This window comes from Vidua macroura, chromosome 23 (genome assembly GCF_024509145.1).
Source record: "Vidua macroura isolate BioBank_ID:100142 chromosome 23, ASM2450914v1, whole genome shotgun sequence".
NCBI lineage: Eukaryota > Metazoa > Chordata > Aves > Passeriformes > Viduidae > Vidua > Vidua macroura.
The window spans coordinates 3,122,023-3,145,975 of NC_071593.1; the positions used below are offsets into that span (position 1 = coordinate 3,122,023).

Consider the following 23,953-nt stretch of genomic DNA (forward strand, 5'->3'; position numbering starts at 1 on the left):
TCTTGCTTGAAAGACACTGCAGAATTGCACTCAGTGACTCTTCACCAAGCTATTTAATGACTATAGTAAAAATCTTTGGCAAAAATCCATTCTCAGGCTTCTAAGGCAATGCTCAAGGTGTCTTGAAATAGGCATTGCTTCAAAGACCATAACAATTCACAAGATAGGACTTCAATTAAACGAAACAAACAATCCCCTCTGATACATTTCCTCCATGTTTGAATTCTATGAATGCTGTTTTTCTTTTTAATTAACTTAGTTCCAAGATTTGCCATTTCTTCCCAAAACAACTGCTTGTGCCAAGCTTTACTTGCAAAGCTGCACCCGCAAGGAGTCACATATGCACAGGCATTTTCAGTGATCACACAGAGCACACACCTGAGGTTTTTACGAAGAGAAGTTGGGTCATTTGCTAACAGAGTGTTGACCAACCCAAAAAGCTGCATCACTCTTTCATCTTGGCGAAGGTCTTCGTGACCTTTCAGAAGGAATACAAACTCATGCCCATTGCTTCCTGCAAAAGAATTAGTGCACAAAAGTTTATTCTCATTGAATAAACAGACAAGGGTAAACACACATGCACCCAAAACTGGAAAGCGTGGCAGTCAGACTGATTAAGAAAAACCTCACCTGAAAGGAAAGGTTGTACAGGTTTTACCAGGTAAATATATAGTTGGAGCTAAGAGCAACAACTGTTTAAGTACTGGAATAGCAAAGTGAAAACTGCTCTCTCTTACCCATTAATGTCAGCTTCCTGGGTCGCTGCTTGGAGGTGATGACCTGCAGTGAAGGTGCGATGGACTGAATCCGTATGATGGGCTGGTTGGGATCATACGTTCCTGGCACTGCCAGTTCCAGATCCCGGCACATTAAGAGTTTTGGTGACACATACTGTAGCTCCAAAGAAGTGAGCTACCAAAACCAAAAGAAATACAACCCCTTAGAATTTCAGTTCAATCTCACAGAAGCAGCTGAAGAGTTCATGCTGTCAAGGGACCTACAACAGTTCAGGCCGTGACCAATACTTCAGGTACTTGCAGGAAGTGCTGCATAAACACCAAACCTGCAGCAAACCCTATGCAGTTATTTCCAGAATACTTAGTATGTTGTGAATAACCAGAAAACATAAAGCAAAGGTTTCTATTGACAACTTGCACTGTATGACCCACAAAAGATCTGAATCTCCCTCCTCACCTGTGGCAGCTGCTTTGAGATACGTCGGAACACGTGGTAATAGAGATCCCAAGCCTGAGTTAGGTCTTTGACATTTCCTGATTTCATATACTTCCTGCACCACTCTTGAGCTTCCATGAGATCTCTGCCATAGGCCTAGGGATTAAAGCAACAGAAAAATGAATTTCAACAGACTGTAGTGTAACAGGTGGAGACCACTTAACACTTACAAAGAGCATCAGAGTCTCTTTCCAAGTTTCACTACAAATACTTGATCTCACATTTTTATAGCAGATCAGAATTTTATAGCATTTTTTATAGCAAATCCAGAAATTTCTGGATCCAAGATCTGCATTGAATTTATCAAACACCATTGCTCACAAGTAGACTTCACTATAGGAGGAACTGAATGCTTAGAATCACCCTTTAACAGTAGGCTTACAAGCTCAGTTAATTCTCTGTTATCTGTGCTAGTGCTTACTGTGAACAAAGCAGAATAATTAACAGCAGAGCAGTCATCATTTTACAGTCCCTATCAGACACCCTGCCAATACAAGACTCCAGGGCAGTTCGGACTACCATGGCCTCTTATAGTCACCAAAAGTGACACAAATCTGAAGATAAACGTCAATAATGAAATCTGCAACTAACAAAATGAGTCCCAAGAGATTCACTTTTTGTGTTAAATGGCAAAGGTTCTCGTAACACATCTGGGACAGGTGGCTGTCCTAAAGAACAGCCTCTTGGCCATTTGCTGATACCTGATTGAAGGATGTCTCCTTTAAAGTCTGAGGCCCTCTCTCCATCATTGCATGAAGTGGTTCCAGCACCTCAAACATTCCCTTTACATTTCTTTCTCCAAAATACAGACGAGATGCTTCTTCCAACCCTTCATGCCACATCTCGTGCCATAGGATGGCCACACGAATTAGCTCTTCACTCACCTGTTTTAGGAGAGAAAAAAAGATTAAACATCTGAAGAAATCCCTGGGACTGGGTCCTGACTTAAAATTGCAAAACTCCTTTCTTCTCTAATGTTACGAAATATTTGTTCCTGGCAGCCAGAGGGAGCCACAAGAACTACCACAGTGATGGCACAATTTTTTCTGGCTTTTCTCACCTTTCTCACCTTATTTGCTACCTTTGAAATTTTCTACATGCTTGTGCATCTTGGCCTGAAAGCATTATTTTTCATTTGTTCATAAAAACCTTTATCAAATTGATTACATTACTCTTTCTATGCTATGCTCAGTATGTTTTGTTTCTACTTCCCATTAAGCAAAACCACCTCTTAAAGGAACAAAGGTTTTTCAGGTATTTCTTCTCTAAATTTATTCATAAGGAAACACAAAAACTTAGTGTGTGAATTACTGTAAAATGGAAGCATTCTCTGGAAATTACACTAATACTGTAACTTCTACCAGCGGTTGCAAATTATACCCCAAATCAATTATACTTGAACTGAACCAACATTGAATAGTCATTTTGTGTTACTATAACTGACATCCATCCATCCAACATAACATACTTAATGCTACACTGAGCACTCACCATCATTGCCTGCTGCACCAGAGTGTTGCTATGCTCACACATGTTTTTCAAGATCTTATTTGCAGCATTGTGCCGAGCAGTGGTCGTAGATTTAGAAGCCACAGTCAAAGGATAGATCAAAGCCTGCAAGGGACAGCAGCCAATACTACTTTAGAACCCCACAGAAGAGCTACATAAACTTAAATAACTGGCAAAACATTAACAAACAGCAGCCTTAGGAATCAACAGGAGGAAGCAAGCTTGCTTCTGAAAAGCAGTGATAGGAATTTACTACTGAAAGTCTTCTGATCCAACAACAGGCTGTCAAGACCTTAATTCACTGAATAGCAGAACAACATGGAGAGTCTCTTTCAAACTGGAAGAGCAAAAATAGGTTTTAGGATTTTGTGATATTCCACACTGTGGAAAGAAATTTAGATAAAACCTGTGAGGTAGGTTCTTAGTAGTCACGTACAGACATTTACGGTGATTTGTACTGCCCAGTAGACATTAAATTACATTACACAAGGAGTTCTTCCCAGGCTGCATGGCTCATTCACCTCCTTCCATTTTTATGTGAAGTGCCGAGGTGAAAGCAGCAGCAGCAACAGAGATTGTCCCCATCCTGACTGTCATCATTTGCTGTGACTTCCTGCGCAGGCATCGGACAAGCACGAAAACTCCTCTCAGCTGACGCTTACCTGGGGATGGTACCGACCAATGTCCGTGAGCAGCTGGTGAATGAGACGTCCTACCAGGGGTCGAGGGGTGTCAATTCTGGCAATGAGCTGAGGGATAACCTAGTAGTAAGGATAAGGAAAAGAAACACTCCTGTCATCTCATGTGTTCAGTGCACCAGCTGTTCTGCCCTCTCCTAGAGACCTCACAGCCTCTAAAAGAGACAGGGAAGCCCACCACTCATTTTTGAGTTGGTCAGAGGGTAACACAAGGTTCCAAACAGAAATGTACAACAGCTCAATGAGAGCACAACTGTTCTGTGCAAAACTGATACAGGATCCTACTAAGGAAAGATGCTTCTTGATGTATAATGCTTAAATAGGAAATAAAGTATTTTTACATTTAATTACAAGAATCATTCTACAAGGCAATCCTGAAATAGATTGTGAACTACATCAGAGCAGGACAGTGGTGTTTTATACTTGATCACCACTGAATGCATGTCATCTCTAATTTAAGAATTTTCATTCTTTCTCATTAATATGCACTAATCTGCATATAAATACAGAAACATTTCTCATTTTTCTGTTCAAGGTGCTGGTTAAATCAGTTACAGACTGCACTGCACACTGCTCTCAGCACTCACCTACAGAGTATTGTTTAGCAAGGGATCATAATGGATATCATGCAGCAAATACCCAAACTACCCCCCAGAACTGTGATTTCTCTTTGTGTTATTTACCTGCAGCCAAGTGTCTATTTGGATTGCCTTGACTCCTTCTACCAAAGCCTCATTCACATCAGGCCAATGACCATAGTCAAACCACAGAGTAAGGACTCTGAAAAAGAGAAATATTTCTGTTAGGAACAAACAAATGAACACACAACCAAAACAAAACAAAAAACACCAACCAACAAATAAAACCCCACCACAAAAACCCCAAACAAACAAACAAAAATCCCCCAACCCAAAACCTATTTACAAGTAACTTTTCTTCCCAGAGCCCTCAGATAGCAGGGATAATCCATCCAACAAAAATTAGCCTGGACCAAAGCATTCACTTAATTCAACCATAACAAAAAAAGAGCAGAAATGTGTTCTACCTAAACTGAAATCATGTGTTTTTATCAGCTGGATTTCATTTACTATGTGCTTTATTATGTACCTTAGAGTGTCTTGTAGGTTGTTTCCTCGAGACAGAGAAATGGATCGGAAGAAACCCTGGACAGCAGGGACTGTGTACATCAAGAGGGTCTTGGATAAATCCTTTTGGAATGAAATTGCTGCATTAGTTCTGTGCAAGCACATCAGCCCACATGAATCCTAAACTCAGGAAGGGGAAAGAGGAAGAAATACCCCATTGTAGCTGACTTCTGCTCCTACTCTTCACAGGACATGTTGCTCCTAGAATTTTATGTTTTGCTTGACTACACAAAGGTCTTTCAGCCTGGCAGGGAAAATGCTGTGAAGTGGTTTTATACTTCAGTTTGTTTGCAAAGCTATGGACAGCAAAGCAGCCTAAAAACTACCACCTTACTGTAACTGGTAAATGAAAGAGATTCCTCAGAGTCTTCCATAAAGGGCCTAAACAGCAGAATTTGTTAATGCACTGTAAATCCCCTATGACAGTAGGTCACAGCTAATAATCTTTTGTGTTAATTTAGCCCATAATTTTTTTTCTGTGTCTAAGCAGTAAGTACCAATCTCTCAAGAAGAAGAGGGAGGAAGGAGGGTACCTCAGTGACTTTTTTCTGCACTGGGGATGGGATGGGACTGTTCTCAGTGCTCTCTGCATCACTCTCACTGTTGCTGCCCTCAGTGTTAGCGCTGGTGATGCTGGCTCCGCTCGCGTGACGGAGTTTCTTCTTCTCGTCTCTGGCCTGGTTTTGATGTTTATAGTGAAGCACTGCTTCAAAGTTCATCACTGCCCAGGCATGCCAGGCCTGCCAACAGGAGAGAACAGAAGTCAGACTCCTTTCTGCAACTGGCACTTCCGAATTGTTAGATATAACCCAACCTTTCTGTGTCTGCAAACAACAGCAGTAAGTCATATCCTGCAGACAACGCAATGCTTTGATTTCTCCAATTGTTTGTAATTCGAACTGTCTTATTATCTTAAATAATATCATGTTGAGTTATTGGCCTGGAACTCCCTGTTGAATATTAAAGCAAATGAGCTCTGTACCAAAAATTAAATTATATTTGCCTATAGCTTAATTTTTCAAAGACTAAAATGAAAATTATTATGTTAGGACTCAGGGATGTGTAATGGGAAATATACAGGAGATGTCTGCCCCAAAGAAGATCTGGCACCAAATATTAATTGAAATATCACAACCATGATATCAAAGGCTCTTTGGAGAATTAACAACAGGGCTACTTTCCTTGTTCAAGTATACTGACTGAGAACAAGTTAAATTTTTCCATTTTCTTTCTCCTTCATTGCTAACTGACAACAGGAGAGAGTCTCAAAAGCAAGAACAAAAACTGAATTGTGGCCTAGTTTTACAAACTAGATAAAATTCTAAACAAGAATCTCATAGTTGCCTTGGGCCACTTTCTCTGTTTTTTGGTTCTGTTTTGTTTTTTTTTAATCCTACTGGCAGTAACAAGGCATATGGTTATAGGAGATCTTCCAATGAACACCTTCCTTTCCTGTGGGATTTGATAAAATTTATCTGGAGACATTTCTGTAATGACCTTGTACCAGTTGCGATCATGCTCCGTTGCAGCACTGTAGTATTGCAAGACTTTGGGGATGGTGCTCTCATTGATGCCTTGCAGGTTCAGCTGCCACTCACCCAGTTTCAGGAAACACCTAGTTAAGCAAAGGGATTATTGATTCAAAATCTAAAATGAAAAGAAAGCCTCTGGATTAAAGGGCAAACTTGCTGTCTGGAGTCTAAAAGGCATTCCATGTGGTGAATCCAGTCAGGTAGCCTCTCCTGCAGGCTGGATGCAAGATTCAAAATATCTCCATCTTGCTTGTAGTGTGGAACTAACTAGCTGAAGGTTTAATTTAAGAGGAAAGGTGGGGATCAAACTTTTTTCCCTCATCTGTATAAGTTATAAAATAAATGTAAGAAGTAGGTAACAGCAACATTGAAAGACTTCATCAGTGTGTGCTGATAAAATGCACACACACGTGCTGCTGAGCTGGACTGAGCACCATATGAATGAGCCTTCTGGGAGAACACTGACAAACAAACAATGGAAACACAGAGGAACTGTTCTTCCCCCAACCAGAACCCCATTAAGTCATTCCCTCCTAGAGGAAAGGAAAAACAACATATTTTTACTGCAGCAGGGTGGGGTTGTCAAGGTTTGCACAAAACTTAATACTTTGCTCCCTCAGCAGGCTTTAAATGCTGCAGTTAGGACATGGCTGTCCTTTCTGTATTTTGAGTTTTCCAGAAAGCATTGTGCAAGACAAATACTGTATGCAAATCATTACAAATTTGTTTTCCATTCCTGAGAAATTAAGACAAGGGTTCCAATCCTCATAAAAGCAAATTGAGTGCACACCTCCCTTCAAAACAAGCAAACCTTCAATAGAAAGCACTATGCAATTTTCAATTTAAACTGGAAAAAACTCAGATCTGGCACCTACAGATCCACAGAGAAAAATGGAGAAAGGGTTTTTATGCAACAGGATTGTAAGAGACCATCACATGCTAGGCACCTACTGCCCAAAGCACTGCTGTTGTGCTTGGCAGCCTGGGTACTTAATACAGATATGCCAGGCGTGTGGGAAGTGTTTCTTTCCTAGTGACCGAATCTCCTGAAAAGCAAAGAAACAGACATGCTGAGAGCTCTGCCTTCTGCCAACGAGCCACAGTGCTGGAAAAATACAACCAGGCACCAGCAAGAAATACTAGCTTGTTTAGGCTGATGCGTGCCAGTAACATTTACTGAACATTACGTGGTAGATAAGAATGCAATACCAAAGCAGCTAAATGAGAAATCCCGTTCTTTTAATCAAAGCATGAGCTTTGTCTGAAATGTGTCACCTCCAGGGACCCTGCACCTCAGGAAAGCCTTCAGTTTCAGTCTCTAGCTAAAGGGTGTCCCAGGACCGTGTGCTGACCGTGCCATGAGCTTATGGAGCTCCTGTTTGTGCTGCTGGTCCTCGGTGGCGATGGCATGCTGGGCCTGCTGCTGCATGGTCTGCACAAAGTGCTGCATGTGCTGGAACGCATCGATCTGCAAAGGCATGATGGAGGCAGTGAGCACCACAGGGCTTAAACACAATTTCTCAAGGGAGAAAGACAATGTAGAAATGATTTTCACAGAAATAAAAATATATGGTTTTGTTTTCTTTCTAAGCTTTTCAGTCACTAACATCCCTCTAAAGTCACTTCACACTTTAAATATGTCCAAATAAATGAAGAGGTTAGAGATTCTTATTGTCTCTGAAATTGCTAAGCTGGGGAACAAATAATTGCATCCTTCTGATGCCAGGCACACCTTCACTGTCATGCAGACAGAGAGCCAAAGGTATGGCTGACCATAACACAAGTTAACACCGTGCTCTGATGTGCAAGAACCTCACCCTGACGAAGCAACAAGGTCACCTGTACAGCAGGGAGAAAGCTTCAACAGCAGAGAATGTCCTGTTACTGAGATACCTCGTTTTCAGCTGAGCATGAAATTAGCAATTGCAACAATTCTAATTAGCAATTAGAAATTGGCAATTGCAACAATCAAATGGTTATAGCTTACAAACTGTATCTGATCAGGACAATACTGAACAGACAGGATCACAAATCCAGAGAAGCCTACCAATAATATGTTATGGGCAGACCAAAAAAAACAGCAACAACAAAAAAAAACAAACCCAAAACTACAAAAAAAAAAAAAAAAAAAAAACAAAAACAAACAAACCCAAAAAACCCCCCACAAAACCAAAACCAAACCAACCAACCCAACAAACAAACAAAAAACAATCCCATGACAATTTGAGAAAATAATGCCTGAAGGAAAACTTGAAGCTTCTTGATCTTCTCTCCTAACCTTTCAGCTTTGGCTAGGCTTGAAGTACACAGCATGGAATATTAACTTTGAGTTGTTTCAACAAATTAAATTCTAGATGTCTCCTAAGGTTATTGAAGAAGTACAAATGTGCATTACTCCTTTGCCAGAATATTATACAGGCCAGTAGTACTAAAGCAACTTTCACTACCAAATTCTGAGGGAAAAAATATTTTTAAAATTCCTTGGAAAGTATTCTGGGGTAGGAAAACCCAAGAATAAATATTTAAGAAAAAAGTATGCATGCTTCACTGGAAAGAATTAAGAGTAAAGCTCCTGCAATCTACAAGGTCATTTCAGGTTAGGAACTGCAGAATATGCAGTTAGAAGCCTAATTTACATCTGTGTATCTATAGGAATGAGCCATGCTAGAGACAAAAACCACTTGAGCTCAAATGCCTCATCTATCTTGTTTAAATATCAGCATGCACAACTCAGTGGTGAGGAAAAAGGGCACTAGCCCAGGATGAAATAAAAGAAAGGATCATACTCATAACATTAATGTGGTGCATTCCACAGCTGGTAACCTAGACATAGAGGGGGGCATAAATAACAGTCTTATAAATAATTATGCTAGACATCCACTAAAAATAGACAAAATATATTGCCAAACAGAATTACTACAGAATCTTTTTATGTGCACCTCTCATATCTAGATACACCCAACAATCTGGTCTTCAGTTTCCACTAATATTGAAAACTGATGGCCATAAACTGACAGAGCATTTAAGACTGAACACAGAAAGTTTTCCACACCAACTGAATTGCTAAGTTTGTATGCATCCTTTCTATGGGATATGGCTCACAATACAGCTGCTGGCAAAGGTCTTTGTTAGAAGAAATGTAATAGGGTTTACATATCAATTTTTATCTGTTGTTTAAGAAGACTGTTGTGGAGCTCTGCAAGTGCCATATGGCTGGTTTCCCTCTAGATGCCAGCTTTCTTCCTGCTGGATTTGACAAATGCCAAAATGGCAGTACTGAAAACTGCCATTTTAGGTCAACAAAAGAACCCTGAACTGCTGAGCCAGAAAAAAATGGTCATTTCCCACCATACCAGGCCTACATCAGCAGCTTATTACTTAGGATACCAAAGGAAGTGAACACACGCAGTTACATAAAACTACACACATCACCAGGTGTAACTGTGTATTATTTATCTTTTTGGTATCAGTTTTCCCCCATTTTCAAGGGCTCCACTTATTCTCCCATCAGTTAATTTTAGACATGTTCTCCTACCCCTTTAATCTTCGTGCCTTCTCTCATTCTGCTTTCCACCACTGCACCAGTGTCCTGCACCATGTTCATCTACTTCTTGAGCACAAGTCAAACACCCCAAAACAGAGTTTCCCTCACAGAGACAGGCAGAGACCCCCACAAACTTCTGGGGTCATTTACTGAAGATGGTAAGAGGCAATTTCACTGTTTTACAGAGCCAACAGAACAGGGCCTCAGCAACAGCCCCTTCTGCCTTTTTAATTCAAATGAAGAATAGTTAGTTGTGGCAATGTTCCCACAGCAATGGTTCTGCTCCAGTGCTGGCAATCCCAAGGCAGAAAAAATAAAGTAGATGTGGCAGAATATGAGGATAAATTGAGGCTTTAATGTATATTAAAAAAAAGATAACTTATCCAGTCTGAAGATTATTGGATTTGATTACGTAAATTCTCCCTGTGTTGCAATGTCAAAAACATTCAGCCTGGGCTCTCTGGTGCCAAATTGTTCCCATGACAAAACTCTATGTACTTTTCAGCTGTCTTTCAGTTAGAAATTTCCAATAATCTCTTTACTAAAAATCAGTTCTGCTCAGTAACTAAGTGCAAACTGTTCAGGACACTTCTAAAACTGGCAATAAATCCCCCTTTACTTCCCTCTTTCTGCATGCGACCCTGACCACAGCTGCAGTGTAGAGACCTGGCAATCAAAACAGTGGATGAAAGTCAAGCAGCAAACCTACACAGGACAAAAGAGCTACTAATGACCATGAATCCTGGCTGCATCCTTTGGGTACCAGCTACTGGTTTAGCAAAAATAATCTTTCCATATATGAAATAAAATTAGGGCCAGGTTTTCTCTGCGTTAGAGAGTTTTAAAGGAAATAAAAAGCTTACAATCTGAATAACAATAAGGAAAGTAATCAGTTACTCTCTTTTAGGGGAGCAAAAGTAAAACATCCAGCTTTGCCTTTGTTCTGTGGGGAAGATGAAGAGCTAACATGTGTGGCATTGCACAAAACCTGAGCAGTGGAACAAAGCAGCGTGTTCTCCTGTACCTTACGGGCGCTCTTCCACATGTGCTTCATGTAGGCGTAAGTCACTTGGGGATGGACTGTTGGCAGTGGGTGATCCAGCTGTCGAGATGGATCTACTCCCAAGAGCAGGACAAGGGTCTTATGGGCCAAAGCCTGGAGAAGTGGCAAAGACAAAAAGCAGGTTAAAACATAATTGTCATTGTTACCTCCAGCTCATATTGCTTCAGAATTGCTCAACACTAAAAAAGTACATCTGACCCTCCAGATACAACACAGACACAGCAGACTCCCTGGACTCATAAGAATGCCACATGATAAACCATATGCCTTCCTCTGGATCAGAGCATTAGATTCTCATTTCAGAATACCAGTAGAAAGTGTAAAGTCTCAGTTTCAAGTATTTGCTGATAAATTTTGTGATGAATGTTAAAATAGGACTGTAATGTTCAACAGTAACATCACATTCTAGATTTGACTCTCTGCTCTAGCAGAGAGCTATTATCAATAATCTCCAGTAGTGCATAAAAACTTCCAGTTATAGCATGCAATAAAAAATTGGCCCAGGGGCTCTCAGGTATAATATCAGTCCCACAAAAATAACCTTGGCTATAAGCATGAACTTTATGCTGGTTACAATTTCAGCATTTCAACAATTTCTGACTAGTTTCTTCCTCAGAGGAGAGCCCATCCCACTTGGGCAATGAAAGCATTTTAGGAATGCTCAAGGCTGAAGCAGCACAGCAAAGCCAAGCATCCAAAAACTTGCTGAAGAGGACAGAGCCTGACAATGCTCACCAGCCTCCCACTCTTGCCACATAGGCTGGCATACTTGAGCCAAGTTCTCATGTCCTCATGAGGATTCACAACAAGAGATCGGACCATCAGTATCCTTTGCCAGTCTTCCACGATTCGCTGACAGCCCTGACAGGAAAAAAGAGAACTTGTTAGTGTTTGCTCTCCATTGTACTGTGCAGAACCTTGATTCAGAATTTGAAGGGACTTCCATCAAGATAGAGACTTCTGTGCCCATAATTCACAGCAGACTGCCATTAGGAACTGTCTATTTCTTTGACACTGCAGTGTGTGAAGAAGGTTCAGCTCCTGACTCTCACAATCTGCAGGCAGCTCAGTGCTTGCAATCTAATGATATCCTCTAATGGAAAGAGGAGAAAAGCTCCTAAAGCTGAAACGCATCCAAGAATCAGAAAAACTCTTCATACAATTTCGAAGTGAGTCAAAGTGCCTTCCAAAGTGCCTTCTCCACCTATTTTTGGTTTAAATCTCAACATGGAGATGGTAGAAAAGCAAATGGTTGCAAAGATATTTTTGTCATTGCCCTTTTTCTTTGCCTTGCATGTATTGCTTTTGGAGGCTGGCACCTCTTAACTGGTTTTCTGCCAGAAAGAGCAGCTTCAACTGCTGTGCTGTTTGTGCAAGCATTGTCTGGTTCTTGTCTGTCTGATGGGAGAGGCACAACACTGTCAGAGCAGGATGAGTCTGTATTTCAAACATTCAAGGATACTACAGAGAAGTAGAATTGTGGAAGGGACCATAACAGCTAAATCCATGGTGCTTGATCTAGTGGCCAAGTACAGGGTAACAGCGATACTCCAAAGTTTCTATTCAGCCAGAAACTACTTGATTTTGAGGTAAACAAAAGATTTTCCAGTGACAGCAAGGACCTTAGCGCCAAAGAAGTTATTCTTTCCCTTTTTCTTTTCTCCCAAGTTGAGGACTGGGAAGTTAGGCAAAGCTTGTTCCCTAATACCCAAATAAACTTCTTCCAATAGGCATCTAAAAACTATTAAAAAACACCTATAAAACATTCAAGAACTGTTTGTACTGCTTTCAGGACTATAAAAAGCTGTATTCAGACATTACACTTCCTGCCTCTTCAGTTTCTCTACCCCAGTGGAATTCCAGACAGGAATGCAGATGGGAGACTAAAAGCTTTGTCACAGTTTCCCAAACAGCAAAAAAATATACAGCAGGCTTTCATAAGGTGGCAGATTATAGCACTGCCAGTGAAGAACTCTGCATAGGGAAAAGTTCTTCCTTCAGGCAGCATTTCATCTTAGTTATCCTCTTTTTTTCTTTTACCCCCTTCTCTTGCAGGAATCACCCACCTCTATTTAAACAGTATTCTTGTATGTACTGCTGCACCTGAGGATATTCACTTTCACTGTAGGGATGCCTCTTGTAAGGAAACAGTGTCAAATATTTGTCTGATTTAAATTTTCAGAGGTACTTTGGATTTTTGATGTTTAGTGTAAGAAAGGCACAAACTTCTCTTTCAATACTGGAAAATCAACATTGCTAAAGGTCTCTTCTGAAAGGTCAAAGTTAATCATAGCATCATTTAGGTTGGAAAAGACCTTTATGATTATCAAGTCCAACCATAAACCTAACACTTCCAATTCTACCCCTAATTAATGTCCCTAAATGTTACCAATCAGCTGGAAATGTTCTTGTAAGAGGTCCAAAAGGAAAAGGATAATCTTTTATTTTACAAGCATGTGAATTCTCTGACCAGTTTTCCATCATTTGGAGAGAATTCACTTCTTAAAATCCAGCCAACCAGGTCAAACTAGCTTGATCTAAACCAGTATTTCCAGATGTAATCCAATACTGAGATAAGCAGCCTTGGGGATGTTACTAGTGTCTCTCTTCTGTACACATCTATTTCAAGGCTTAGTTCACCCTTTTAAAGTGTCATATGAGCTGAGACCTCAGGAACATTAACCTGAAAAAAAAAAAAAAAGCCCAAAAAGCAACAGGACAAGCACAAAGGAGATGGAGCACACAGCCATGTGAGCATGGACGTTACTGGGATGGAAAGAGACGTGGAAAGATTTGCTGAGCCACCACACTGACTCAAAAGGAAGCTGTTCATGCCAGCCCATCAGCATCTCCATCCTTGACCTTTCCATGGATGTACCTGCAGTCTTTCCCACCAGATCTGGCGGATGATCTCACGGCGTTCTGGTACAAGTTTATACTGGATAACCTCTTCCAGCTCTGACAGCATCTGGCAGGATACCATAGCCTGAAGGAAAAAATCACATTCCATCCCAATCACTACAGAACAAATCTGTAATTAAGGAACAGTATTTTGGCATCAAAATCTTAAATACATAGGCTGCCCAACAGATGAAGGACCAACTGCTATATACTGGTACCTTGATGACCTACTGATTCAAACTCCAACTTCCTACATGTCAATTCTTATTTCTTTTGAGGGGGTGGACCTCACTTCACTCACTTTTAGTTTGTCCCCAAGCTGCTCCTGCAAAGCTGTGCTTTTTATCTGACAAAAGACATTTAGCTTGTGGGCCTAAATAGGTGTTATGTTTGAGACAAGCACTACTCTGAAATTTTATGCAACTTTTAGAGACAGTCTGAAGCAGCAATGAAGGAAGGGAATGAAGGCTGAGCTACACTTACCCCATAGGCTCGACTGTAACTCTCTCCTGCCATGGCAGTCAGCTCAGCATCCAGCAGGTCTCTGGCTTTGTCAATGCACTGAAATAGAACAAGATATTGGGGCAAAGGCAGTGTGCTTTGTCTAGAGTCAACTGTTGAAGCTGCTGTTCAGCTCTTCCATCTCATGAACAAAGCTGGCATTGTTCTCACTTTCCTCTCTCTGGGAAAGGATTCTATAAATAGAAAGATTTGACAGGAAAGCAGTGTCCAGGGCATATATAAGGGAAGTCAAGGGAACTTCATTCATCACCTGCACAGTTTGAAGTTTGTCTTCCTAGAAAATCAAAGGTTGCAGTATTTCTAATCCTACTGTGATTGTAGAGATCATCATTAACAACACTTGTAGAGAAAAGGTTCACATTTTAGTGCATAAGAGTTGGTTACAAAAAAGAGCCTAAAGAAATGTCTCTTGATACCAACAAAATGAAAGAAAATAGCTTTCACTGTTTTACATAACCCAACAGGATTTTATGAATTTTACAGGACAGCAAATTTAATTTCTCATCCTCATACTAAGACAGGCTCTTCAAGCATGAAATAAATCCTGCTCTAGTTCTAGTCATTATATAATCTCTCACCTATAGCTTTTCCTGTTCAAAATGTTAAAGGTTAATCACAAACTCTACCTTTTTGAATGCCTGGTTAATTTTACTGTGCACATCATCCAAAAATCCATTTACGGGTTTTGACAGCACAGATTGAATTACTCCTTTATCTAAGCTGGCAAGCCAGTACAGAATTCTGAGAAATGGGACTTGAGCTTCCTTGGAAAGTAAACAACAAGTTTCACATCTACAGAGTCACTCTGCAAATCTCCTCTGTGACAAACAAGCATTACAAATACAATAATTACAAATACAAATTACAAGCTCTGTTTAATAGACTCATTCCTTGCCTTGGTACCTTAATCTAAGATTTGAGATTTATCAGTGCTACCAGAAAAATGAAGATTATTGTATATGATATATATGAGCACTTCACTGAAAAAGCTGTAAGGGACAGAAGTGCACAAAAAATCCATTAGGAGTCTTACAGGTGTCTCAGGCATTCCTGGAAATTTACAATCAGTGCCTTGTAGAACAGAACCTCTGCTGAGATAATCCTTGTGTCCTGCCTGTCTAGAAAAGAGTCACCGAAGTAAAAGAAGCCAAAAAATGACAAAGGCATTCTAATGTTCTACAGCACTGTACCACTACTATCTGTCAATACATTCACTGCTATGGTTCTGGAAATACAAGGTAACATCTATCACCCAGGTCTAATGTATCCATGGAAAAACATTATTGGGCAATGCATAGGTTACAGCCAACTGCTTTACTACAGCCTGTTTTCCCATGAAACTCTGTAGCCTAGAACATCTTAAACCAAATTTTGGGAAACCAACAAGGAGGATAATTACTTGCTGAGCCAGTGAGAAAAGGTCTTGATGCAGTGCCAGTACAGCCCTGTAGAAAGCACCATCATGGGTGTCCCTGGGGATCATGCAGGTATATTCTTCCATGCTGTCCCACTGACCTGCAGAGACACAGAAATCCTCAGGAACACAACAGCCTTCTCTGCAATGTGGGAACAAAACAGAACTCTGATGTAGTGCTTAGACATCAGTGCCTAGGCCTGAGTGCTGTGTGGTACTTCTGCATTTAAGTCAGCTCTCCAACAGCTTGTCTTTGGTAGGGACACTATTAGATACATAAACATACACATAGCTGCAGACAAGAAAAGCATAGGCACTTTTCTTCTAGACAAATTGTTATCCTTGTGGAAAAGGTTCTTTCATTGTTTGTGATGAAACAATTAAAATTCTGACACTTCCAGAACATTTGAATGAATTTAATGCCCTACAAAGCAAAAGATGATTTTTTCTCAGCAAAAGCTGGCAGAGAGCCAGTGATTAATCAGCTTCTCTAGTAAATATCTCGCTAACAACACAAATGGACATTTGGACCACCACAGATTTATTCACTTCAGACTGTCTACTCGGCACACACAACCTCTAAAATGTTCAACAGATACTTTTCTTGTTCTAAATAAGAGTCTGCCACAAATCTGAGAAAGTCTTTCTATCTTATTTCCTGCCTGAGTTCTGTTCAGTGTAAAGCCAAGCAAAAGCAAGCATTTAAGCAATCACCTGCTCAGACCCCTCTGTTACTGGAGACCACACTGGGAGACTTGATATAAATCCAGGTTTGCCAAAGGACTTCAATATGGAATGACACTTACTTCATTTCCCAGTGTAAATAATGTAGTTACTTGATGTTGCTGTTTCCTGTATTCTGCAGCTCTGAAGTAAGTTAAAACTACCTGCACTTGCACCTCATGGGCTGCTGCACACCAGCACAGGAGGATACCTTACCCAGGCCCCAAGCAGCAGCAGCAGCCATCCTGGCCATCTTCGCTTGAGTTTCATCATTCACCTGGGTCCACTTTTCACAGCATTGCTGGTGGAGTTGCCCCCTAAGAAGAATCCACAATTTCTGATCAGCAAAAAGGCTCTTCCAAGAATTCTGCCTCATTAAACAACCACTTCCCACTGATAAGACAACAACCAGCCCCACTGTTCTTTTCATACTGAGTGGAGAATAGGATTTGACTCCTCTGGCCAACTCAACCATGCTAGTCTGATGACAAATATCTTATAATCAGAAAATCATTTTAAGGCACACTATGTTTTGAAAATACACATCCAAAGAGAAGTTTGCATTTGTTCCTCGGTGACTGTTAATGCCTACTTTAAAATTGGACTGATAATGCCAGTTTATAAATACAGAAAAAAAAATTCTCAAGAAAACAAACAAACTACCACCGAAAAAAGGATGCTTAAATTTTTGCAAGTGTCAGTAGAAGAAACATATGATCTGGATAGCTTGGGCATGACTCCTACTAGCAAACATTTTGAATTAACACATCAAGCCTGAAGACAAAGACTGAAGAATGAAGGTTGCTGTAACCTCATATGAAGACTTGTCATGGCAGGATCTCAGAGGGCATGTGAATCTTTCATCTCCAGTGGAGAGGAAGCATCAGGATTTTTTTATATTATTTCTTTCAAATCAGCTGTGAACGCTGCACTAATAGAACCAATTACCCTGCGTGTTGCAGTTCCAGGATTTCTCAGGCTGGATACTCTGTAGCAGTGAAACAGCTGCCAACTGTGAGGGAGAACAACTTGCTCTCCCTAGTGTTATCCTCTCCCCTCCCAAAAGGGAAGATGAGTTAGTCAAACAGAACCAATGGGCTGCCACAGGCAAGATAGTAATTCTGACAGCTTAATGGCCCAGGAGGGGGAAAAAAAACCCAAAGCAAATGTAAAAGCAAGCCAAACCTAGCAACAACAGTAAATCAGGACCTCATAGATGCTGATAAAACACTATGGGTCCTACAGGAATAATTATATGAGGAGACAAATGGCTAAGAATGTTTTGGCTGTACTCTAAAAATATCACAGCAGAGTACTGAAATAGTGATGCTGCACAATATAATTCTAGATTATCTGCCTCATCCCAGACTCCAGCAGCACAGTCAGTCAAGTTGAACGCCACTGAAGAGTATCAGCAGCCAAACTATGGAATCCTCAGCCTGACATGCCTAGAGTCAGCTGCAGGGCAGCAGACAGCACTTTGCAAAAGCACTTCTGAATTGTAAAACACCTGCACAGAGTTGGAGTCCAGTCCCACTAGAGAACCTGGAGACTCTGACTGCTCTTGTCACTACAAACTATCAATAGATCCATAACATCTAGCTCCAACAGAAGAAAACTGTCCTTTTGTTGTTCCATAGATTTGCTGCTGATATATGAATAAGTAGGAGGCTCAGAAAGGACACTTAACACAAATACACATCCTGCAGGAGAGAAAAATTCTCCAAATCCCTGGTGAGAACTGCCTACTTGTACTAAAGCTGATTGAGGAATGCCCAGTAAGAGGATCTATTTTCCTTGCTAGAAAAGCTACATCCTGTATGTCTCACCCTTGTTTAGAAACAGAAAGGGCAGAAAAATGCTGCTAGAATTAGGTTTCTCAAGCAGTTCTGTTTCTAGCAGTCAAATGATTTTAGTGGAGAGGAATCTCCTTACTGTGGTGCCATCCCCTGGGTTCATGTCAGGACCCATCAGGAGAGAGCTTGTCATATGCAAAGCTCAGTAGAAAGGAGGAACGTGGACGAACCCACACCTGCCCCTGGGCAGAGCTGCACGCCACAGTGAACAGGGTGCCTTCTCCAATTATCTTCTTGGAATTGAACAGCAAGAAAAAACAGCAGCCCCCAGTGAAGTAGTAAGCTGTAAGCCACCAGCAGCTCACCCTGTCACAAACACTGATTTGAATCAGTTATGTGTTGACAACAGACATTTGACATGAAACTTGAAATACTAAATGTCCACAAAGACAAGGCTTAAGAAATGATGAAAAAGACTAATAAGGAAAACCTCATCCTTCCACAAGGTGTAGGTCTGACACTGAATAAACACAGAAATCTCTCATGTTTTAATCTGAGTTTAAAAAGGAGAGTTGCAATGAGCTCATTTTATGACTGTTTCTGACAAGTTCTGCTCAGTTAATGTTTCTTCTATCTACAATGTCTTTCTCTGCTATAAATGGGGTTGACCTGATTATAAGATTGCAGATTCTCTTCCTGAAAGACCTTAACTCACCAGATGGCCAGCCCCAAAAGGCTTAGATGTCATTATCAATTCAACAAAGTGAGGTGCCACACACAAATGCTCAAAGTAAGCAGGAGCAAATAGGAATTCAGGCAAAAAAATTGCACCTGAATGACAGCATCCAGAGAAAAGAAAGACACAATTTTCCTTAGTCTTCAGGCAGTCCCCTCTTACCATTCACCAAGTGCTTCCAAGCAACGCATCCGTCCCAGCATCAGCTCAGGATCATCTTTGTTTGTGTCCATCTTCTTGTCATAGGCCACCAGAGCATCTTCCCATTCATGAAGCTTTTCATACCAGGTAGCTTGAATTTCCTAAGGGAAGGGAAAAAAAAAAGTAAAAATAAACAGCAGGATTAACGTTGATCATTCTATATTAACTACCACAGCTTTTCCTAGAAAATTCTGTGTCTATTCTGTGTCTGGTCACTTCACCCTTTTATCATTCTAAATAACCTTCTGTGATAGAGAGAAGAGCCTTGAGCTAGTGTGAAAACTGGAGAGCTGGCACTGCTCCACCTGCCCAGAAATGAACTCAGGTTTACCAGAGGGATTAATCCAACATCACCCCCTTACTAAGTGCCACTGAAATACCAGATCAGCAGCTGATGCTTTTCTTTTTGGAGAGGTAGAGTGGAACAAGAGAAAGGGTAAATCTGTAACATATTCCACTTCCCATTGTTGCACATACCTGCATTCAAGCAAGAAAAACAGCCTTGCGTTCAGGAATGGAATGACTAACTAGAAAAAAAGGCCAAACTTTGCATCTGGCTACTGCTAGGCAATTACTTAATATAGCAGGCAGTATGAAGTTGGGGCCCAATCACACCCTTCACAAGGGAAGGCAATGGTTTGTAACAAAGCCATTAAAAGTTACCCAAGCAGTGATCCCTATCAGCTAAACCCTTTTCTTCAGTCTTTCTTTCTAGATTTTGTTTCTCATTTTCAAGAAATAAAATACCTTAATATATTTCCATGCTTTTCTCTGCCAGTGTTTTTCTGCTCAGTCTTTGACATAGGCTGCAGAGCAGATTTTTTTCCCAGACCTGTGGGCAGGGTCACTATAAACCACGATTTGCATGCCAGGTCTTCCACTTAGCCCTTTAACTTCTCAGTTAAGTCATTAAGTCCCTGAAAGTAGAGCTCACAGCTCCTCTTAATTTCTTTTCATTGCCAATTCTGGCAAGCTCTGTGCTTTGACCTACATTTACTGCTAGACTGTTTTGCTGCTAAAGAGTGAAGTCAGAATTAGCTAATGCAGAACTTTGCTCAATCCACCCAAGAATTATAAGAAGCTGCAAAGATGTTCTGAAGTCTGTACTTCTCCCAGAAAGGACTTATTTTCCAGTCTAGGTCAAAACCACACATAATACTACAGCAGAGGATTTCCACCATTTTGTGCTAATTCCTGGTTCCCACTTTCTAGTGGTTACTACTTAGAGAGGCTGGTCTACTGTGCTTCCATGGCTGCCTTCCTTTTCCTAATTATCCTAAAACACTGCAACAATTACCACTGCAATATCATCTTTTTTACCAGTAGAACTGTCAGGAGAGCATAGGTGGTTTGGTCCTTGAACACAAATTAAATGACTCATAAAATGAGAAGAAATAATAAAAGGTACATCATTCTGAGAAAGACACACAACAAATACATAATGGGATTACTTGATTTTGGTGAGCAGTCTAAATTGTAAGGGACTGGTTAACTTGCTATTCTAAATAAAACCTGGGAACACTTTTGGGAGAGACTAGAGGTTAACTTCCATTAAATCCTTATCTTGAGGGTTTTGATGCAGTTTCTCAAATCCTTTAAGCTTAGAACAAGAACTCACTCCCTCCCTTCCCAGCTTATCCTAAATGAAAGGACTTATGTCATGAAGTTGCTAGTTGCTCACAGCTGCATTTAGTATCAACAGTAGCTGCAAAATTCTCCTCCAAATCAGGTTCTTGAAGCCCTCCCTATACTCAGCATTTGCTCTGAAGTGCCCACTGAGCATCCCACTGAACAATGAAATATTGTAAGCAGGGATAGAACCTCGATGTGATTGATTGAGAAAACACACCACACCCACCAAAAAACTAAGTACAGAAACCATAAAAACATAAGACATGAAGAAGTGGAGTATCCAGCAGGACTCACCAGCTCCCCAAAGTGCTTCATGGCATATTCCAGCACGCCAGCAGCTGCTTCTGGCTGTTGGAGTTTATTGTTAATGCTGGAAAGGGAGGAAAAGAAAGATGATTTAACACAACTGGCATATTAGGGGTTGGTAGAAGCTTCTACTTGATGATACCAAGCTCTATCATTTAGAAATACCAATGGAACATTCTTTTTGTTTAGACTTGCACACGAACAATTAAACTACATAAAGCACACAATGACCATGTATTTTCAAAACAGTAGGTGCACACGTTCTGTGCACATAGGCTGAAGATTTGTTACACAAAACAGAGATAGTATATGATTATCAATTCTATGTAACAGCCTGCATAGTGAGAAGAATAGTTGCCAATAATTTTAAAGGCATGATTTTTCAAACATCTGTACTTAAGAGTTATACAGTACTAACTTTTTTCCTCCCCATTCTCTTAAACAGACCACCAACTCCTCTAGAAATCAAAGCAGAGAATTTAACAATGCAGGAAACAGTCTGTATCATTAAAACAGCTGACAAATGTCACCAGGAAATAACAAAAGAGGTGTGTAACCCTAATTTCAATTTCACATTGCATACAAAGCCTCTGCATTGGTACTGACCAGCACTGGCACTTTTCTTTTGCTGGTTTTCAAGAACATGCCAGAAACTGCTGCCATCACAACCAATCCTCAGTCTGTACCAGCGAGGCACTTGTTTTGCAAGGCCTGCTGAATTTTATGAAGCACAAGCAAATAGGCTACTCTTGATCCTGATTCTCTAGTTCATGATGTACAGCTATTCTCTGAAATAATTTCTATTTCACATTGGTTTTCTTATTTTACTATCAGAAATGGGGTACTCAGTGAGTAGCACTACTCTTAAACATCAATTTAATGAGGAAATTAACTTTTTATTAAGCTGCTGCTATTTTATAGAGCTTGTTTATTAACAGCCTCTGGCTCATTGCCTTTTTCTTTCCCTACTGACTCTGGAGAACCAGAAGTGCAAATTGTTCAAAGCAACATCACAACACTTGAGCACCTACAACACATCCTAGAGCCCAATATTAACATTAGTTAATGTTTGGAATGGAAACAGCATAATTAACAGAACAAAACATGGCAAGAGAGAGCAGTGCAAAGAGACTTTCAGTGGTCTTTGAATAGGACCACAGACACAGGCAGCTCTCAGAAATGCTCTTTCTTGCCTGCCATCATCAGAATGGCTACATGACTTCCCCCTTCTAAGAGGGCAGGGGATCAGTAGAGAAGCAAATGTAAAGTACTAAATGGAGTAATACAGACAAAAAAAGGGGATTTTTTTTTCAAATGAATGCTACCTTTCTTACGTCTCTGGAACCCTCCTTTCCTGACAAGTAAAGAATCAAGCTCCCAGACATACTCTGGATACCTGTGAAGGTTAAGTAAAATATTCCTGGATATTGGGCCTTCAGATTGGTGGAACTAAAATCAGATTTAGCCAGACTAAGAATACACCATAATCACAGTTCAAGATGACTGGCATCCAACAATAGGAAGCACTTAAAACAGACCCATGTCATTTCTTATAACAAAGTAGTCACAGACCATACTAACTCCAGCTAGCTTCTCAAGGGAAAGCTTGGCAGCAGCCTCATAACAGTGATAAATGGCTGTCACATTTCATGACCTGATGATTTAAAGAGCCATTGGCAGACACATTCCAGCATGTCAGACAGTTAATTTCTTCCAAGTTATCTTTCTTGACAACACTTCCTGACAAAATTGACCATTTTCTTTTATTATCTGATGATTAGCATTGCTCTTCTGCCACTTCCTGGTGCACTCAATTACTCCTTTTGTTTCTTACTTTCTTGACTGTCCAAAGCAGAATTAACTGTCTCAAATCTATTTATAGTTAGGTTTAAGCAAAGGGAAGGAAAAGATGGGGAGGGAAAGGAGAAAGTCTTTGATTTACAAGAATACACAGCAGTTGTTAATAATCATAAATTACTCTCCTGTAACAAATGATCTACAACACAGTGAGCAGTGACAGGTAATTTTGTGGCTAGGATAAGCCTCTGGCTGGGATAAGCCTCTCCTGGCAGCTGCCCTTCCCTGTGCTTAGGACCATTTCTGTGAAAGCAGTAAATGCTGTGACTCCCTGCTCCCAGCCTGTTTTGTATACACTCTATTTTAACCTGGTACATTCAAAACACACAATTAGAAAACACAACATTCTGTGCTTTCCTTCTCTTTCACCTTCATTCCATGAAGGCACTGCTCCTCTCCCTGCAGACCTGAGGAGTCTGTGCTCAAACAGAATCTTCCTAAATGTTTTAACACCCTTAAAAGCACTACAGAGCTGTTTTCTAGCCACCACGCTGGAGACTGAACAGAAACAAAAACACTGCAGAAAAGCATCCAGGCATTCAGAAAAGGCCCTGAGGGCGAATATTCCAGCCAGGCAGAGTTGCCAGGAGTTTTTAGCCACAGTGCTGCTGCTGGAAATCAGGGCAGTTTACTGGATTAGAATCAAGGGGATGGGCTTCTCCTTCTATCTGGAAAAAGATAATTACAAAATCTCTCTGGAATAAAGGAGAAGGTGGGAAAACATCTCTCAAGATATGAGAGCCAATGCTGTTGGCTAAGCTGTTGGACAGTAACTTAAGTCTTTGTTTACTGGCAGATGTCCTTGCAATTATTCCTAGTTCAGAATAATGGTAAATTTAATATTAAAGCAAAAGATCAGTTGTTCTCCATATCCACTGAGGGAAGAACATACTCCACCCACTATCTCCTACTTGAAGACTTGGCAGGAGGGCAAAAAAGAACATTTTTAGGGCATTTAGAACATTTTAGAAGTTTTTAGGTATAGGTTTGATGGGTCACTGGCAATATCTCTCAGGAAAGGCCCAAGTATTCAGCTCCACTGCCTGCTATAGGCTGGCAGAGCCTTCTAGTACTAATGCTCAAGGAAAAGATTTTAAAATTATGTGTTTTCAATGCTAACATACTTACTAAAATATTCTGA

At 40.5% G+C, this 23,953-nt stretch overlaps 1 protein-coding gene across 3 annotated transcripts in view; it reads right to left on the reverse strand.

Moving 5' to 3' along the window:
- Positions 1–23,953, reverse strand: part of MTOR (mechanistic target of rapamycin kinase) — a 63,122-nt gene that overhangs the window by 6,974 nt on the left and 32,195 nt on the right. For all 3 annotated transcript variants that reach the window (XM_053997433.1, XM_053997435.1, XM_053997434.1), the window contains 19 exons: positions 20,944–21,019; positions 18,979–19,118; positions 16,501–16,601; positions 15,547–15,662; positions 14,109–14,186; positions 13,603–13,710; positions 11,460–11,585; positions 10,686–10,817; positions 7,470–7,585; positions 6,083–6,200; positions 5,119–5,325; positions 4,548–4,648; positions 4,124–4,220; positions 3,405–3,503; positions 2,725–2,847; positions 1,935–2,117; positions 1,195–1,329; positions 738–912; positions 379–514 (listed from right to left, as the gene is read on the reverse strand). In XM_053997433.1, the coding sequence (XP_053853408.1) occupies positions 379–514; positions 738–912; positions 1,195–1,329; positions 1,935–2,117; positions 2,725–2,847; positions 3,405–3,503; positions 4,124–4,220; positions 4,548–4,648; positions 5,119–5,325; positions 6,083–6,200; positions 7,470–7,585; positions 10,686–10,817; positions 11,460–11,585; positions 13,603–13,710; positions 14,109–14,186; positions 15,547–15,662; positions 16,501–16,601; positions 18,979–19,118; positions 20,944–21,019 (2,367 nt within the window). The remainder of the gene's footprint in view (positions 1–378; positions 515–737; positions 913–1,194; positions 1,330–1,934; positions 2,118–2,724; positions 2,848–3,404; positions 3,504–4,123; positions 4,221–4,547; positions 4,649–5,118; positions 5,326–6,082; positions 6,201–7,469; positions 7,586–10,685; positions 10,818–11,459; positions 11,586–13,602; positions 13,711–14,108; positions 14,187–15,546; positions 15,663–16,500; positions 16,602–18,978; positions 19,119–20,943; positions 21,020–23,953) is intronic.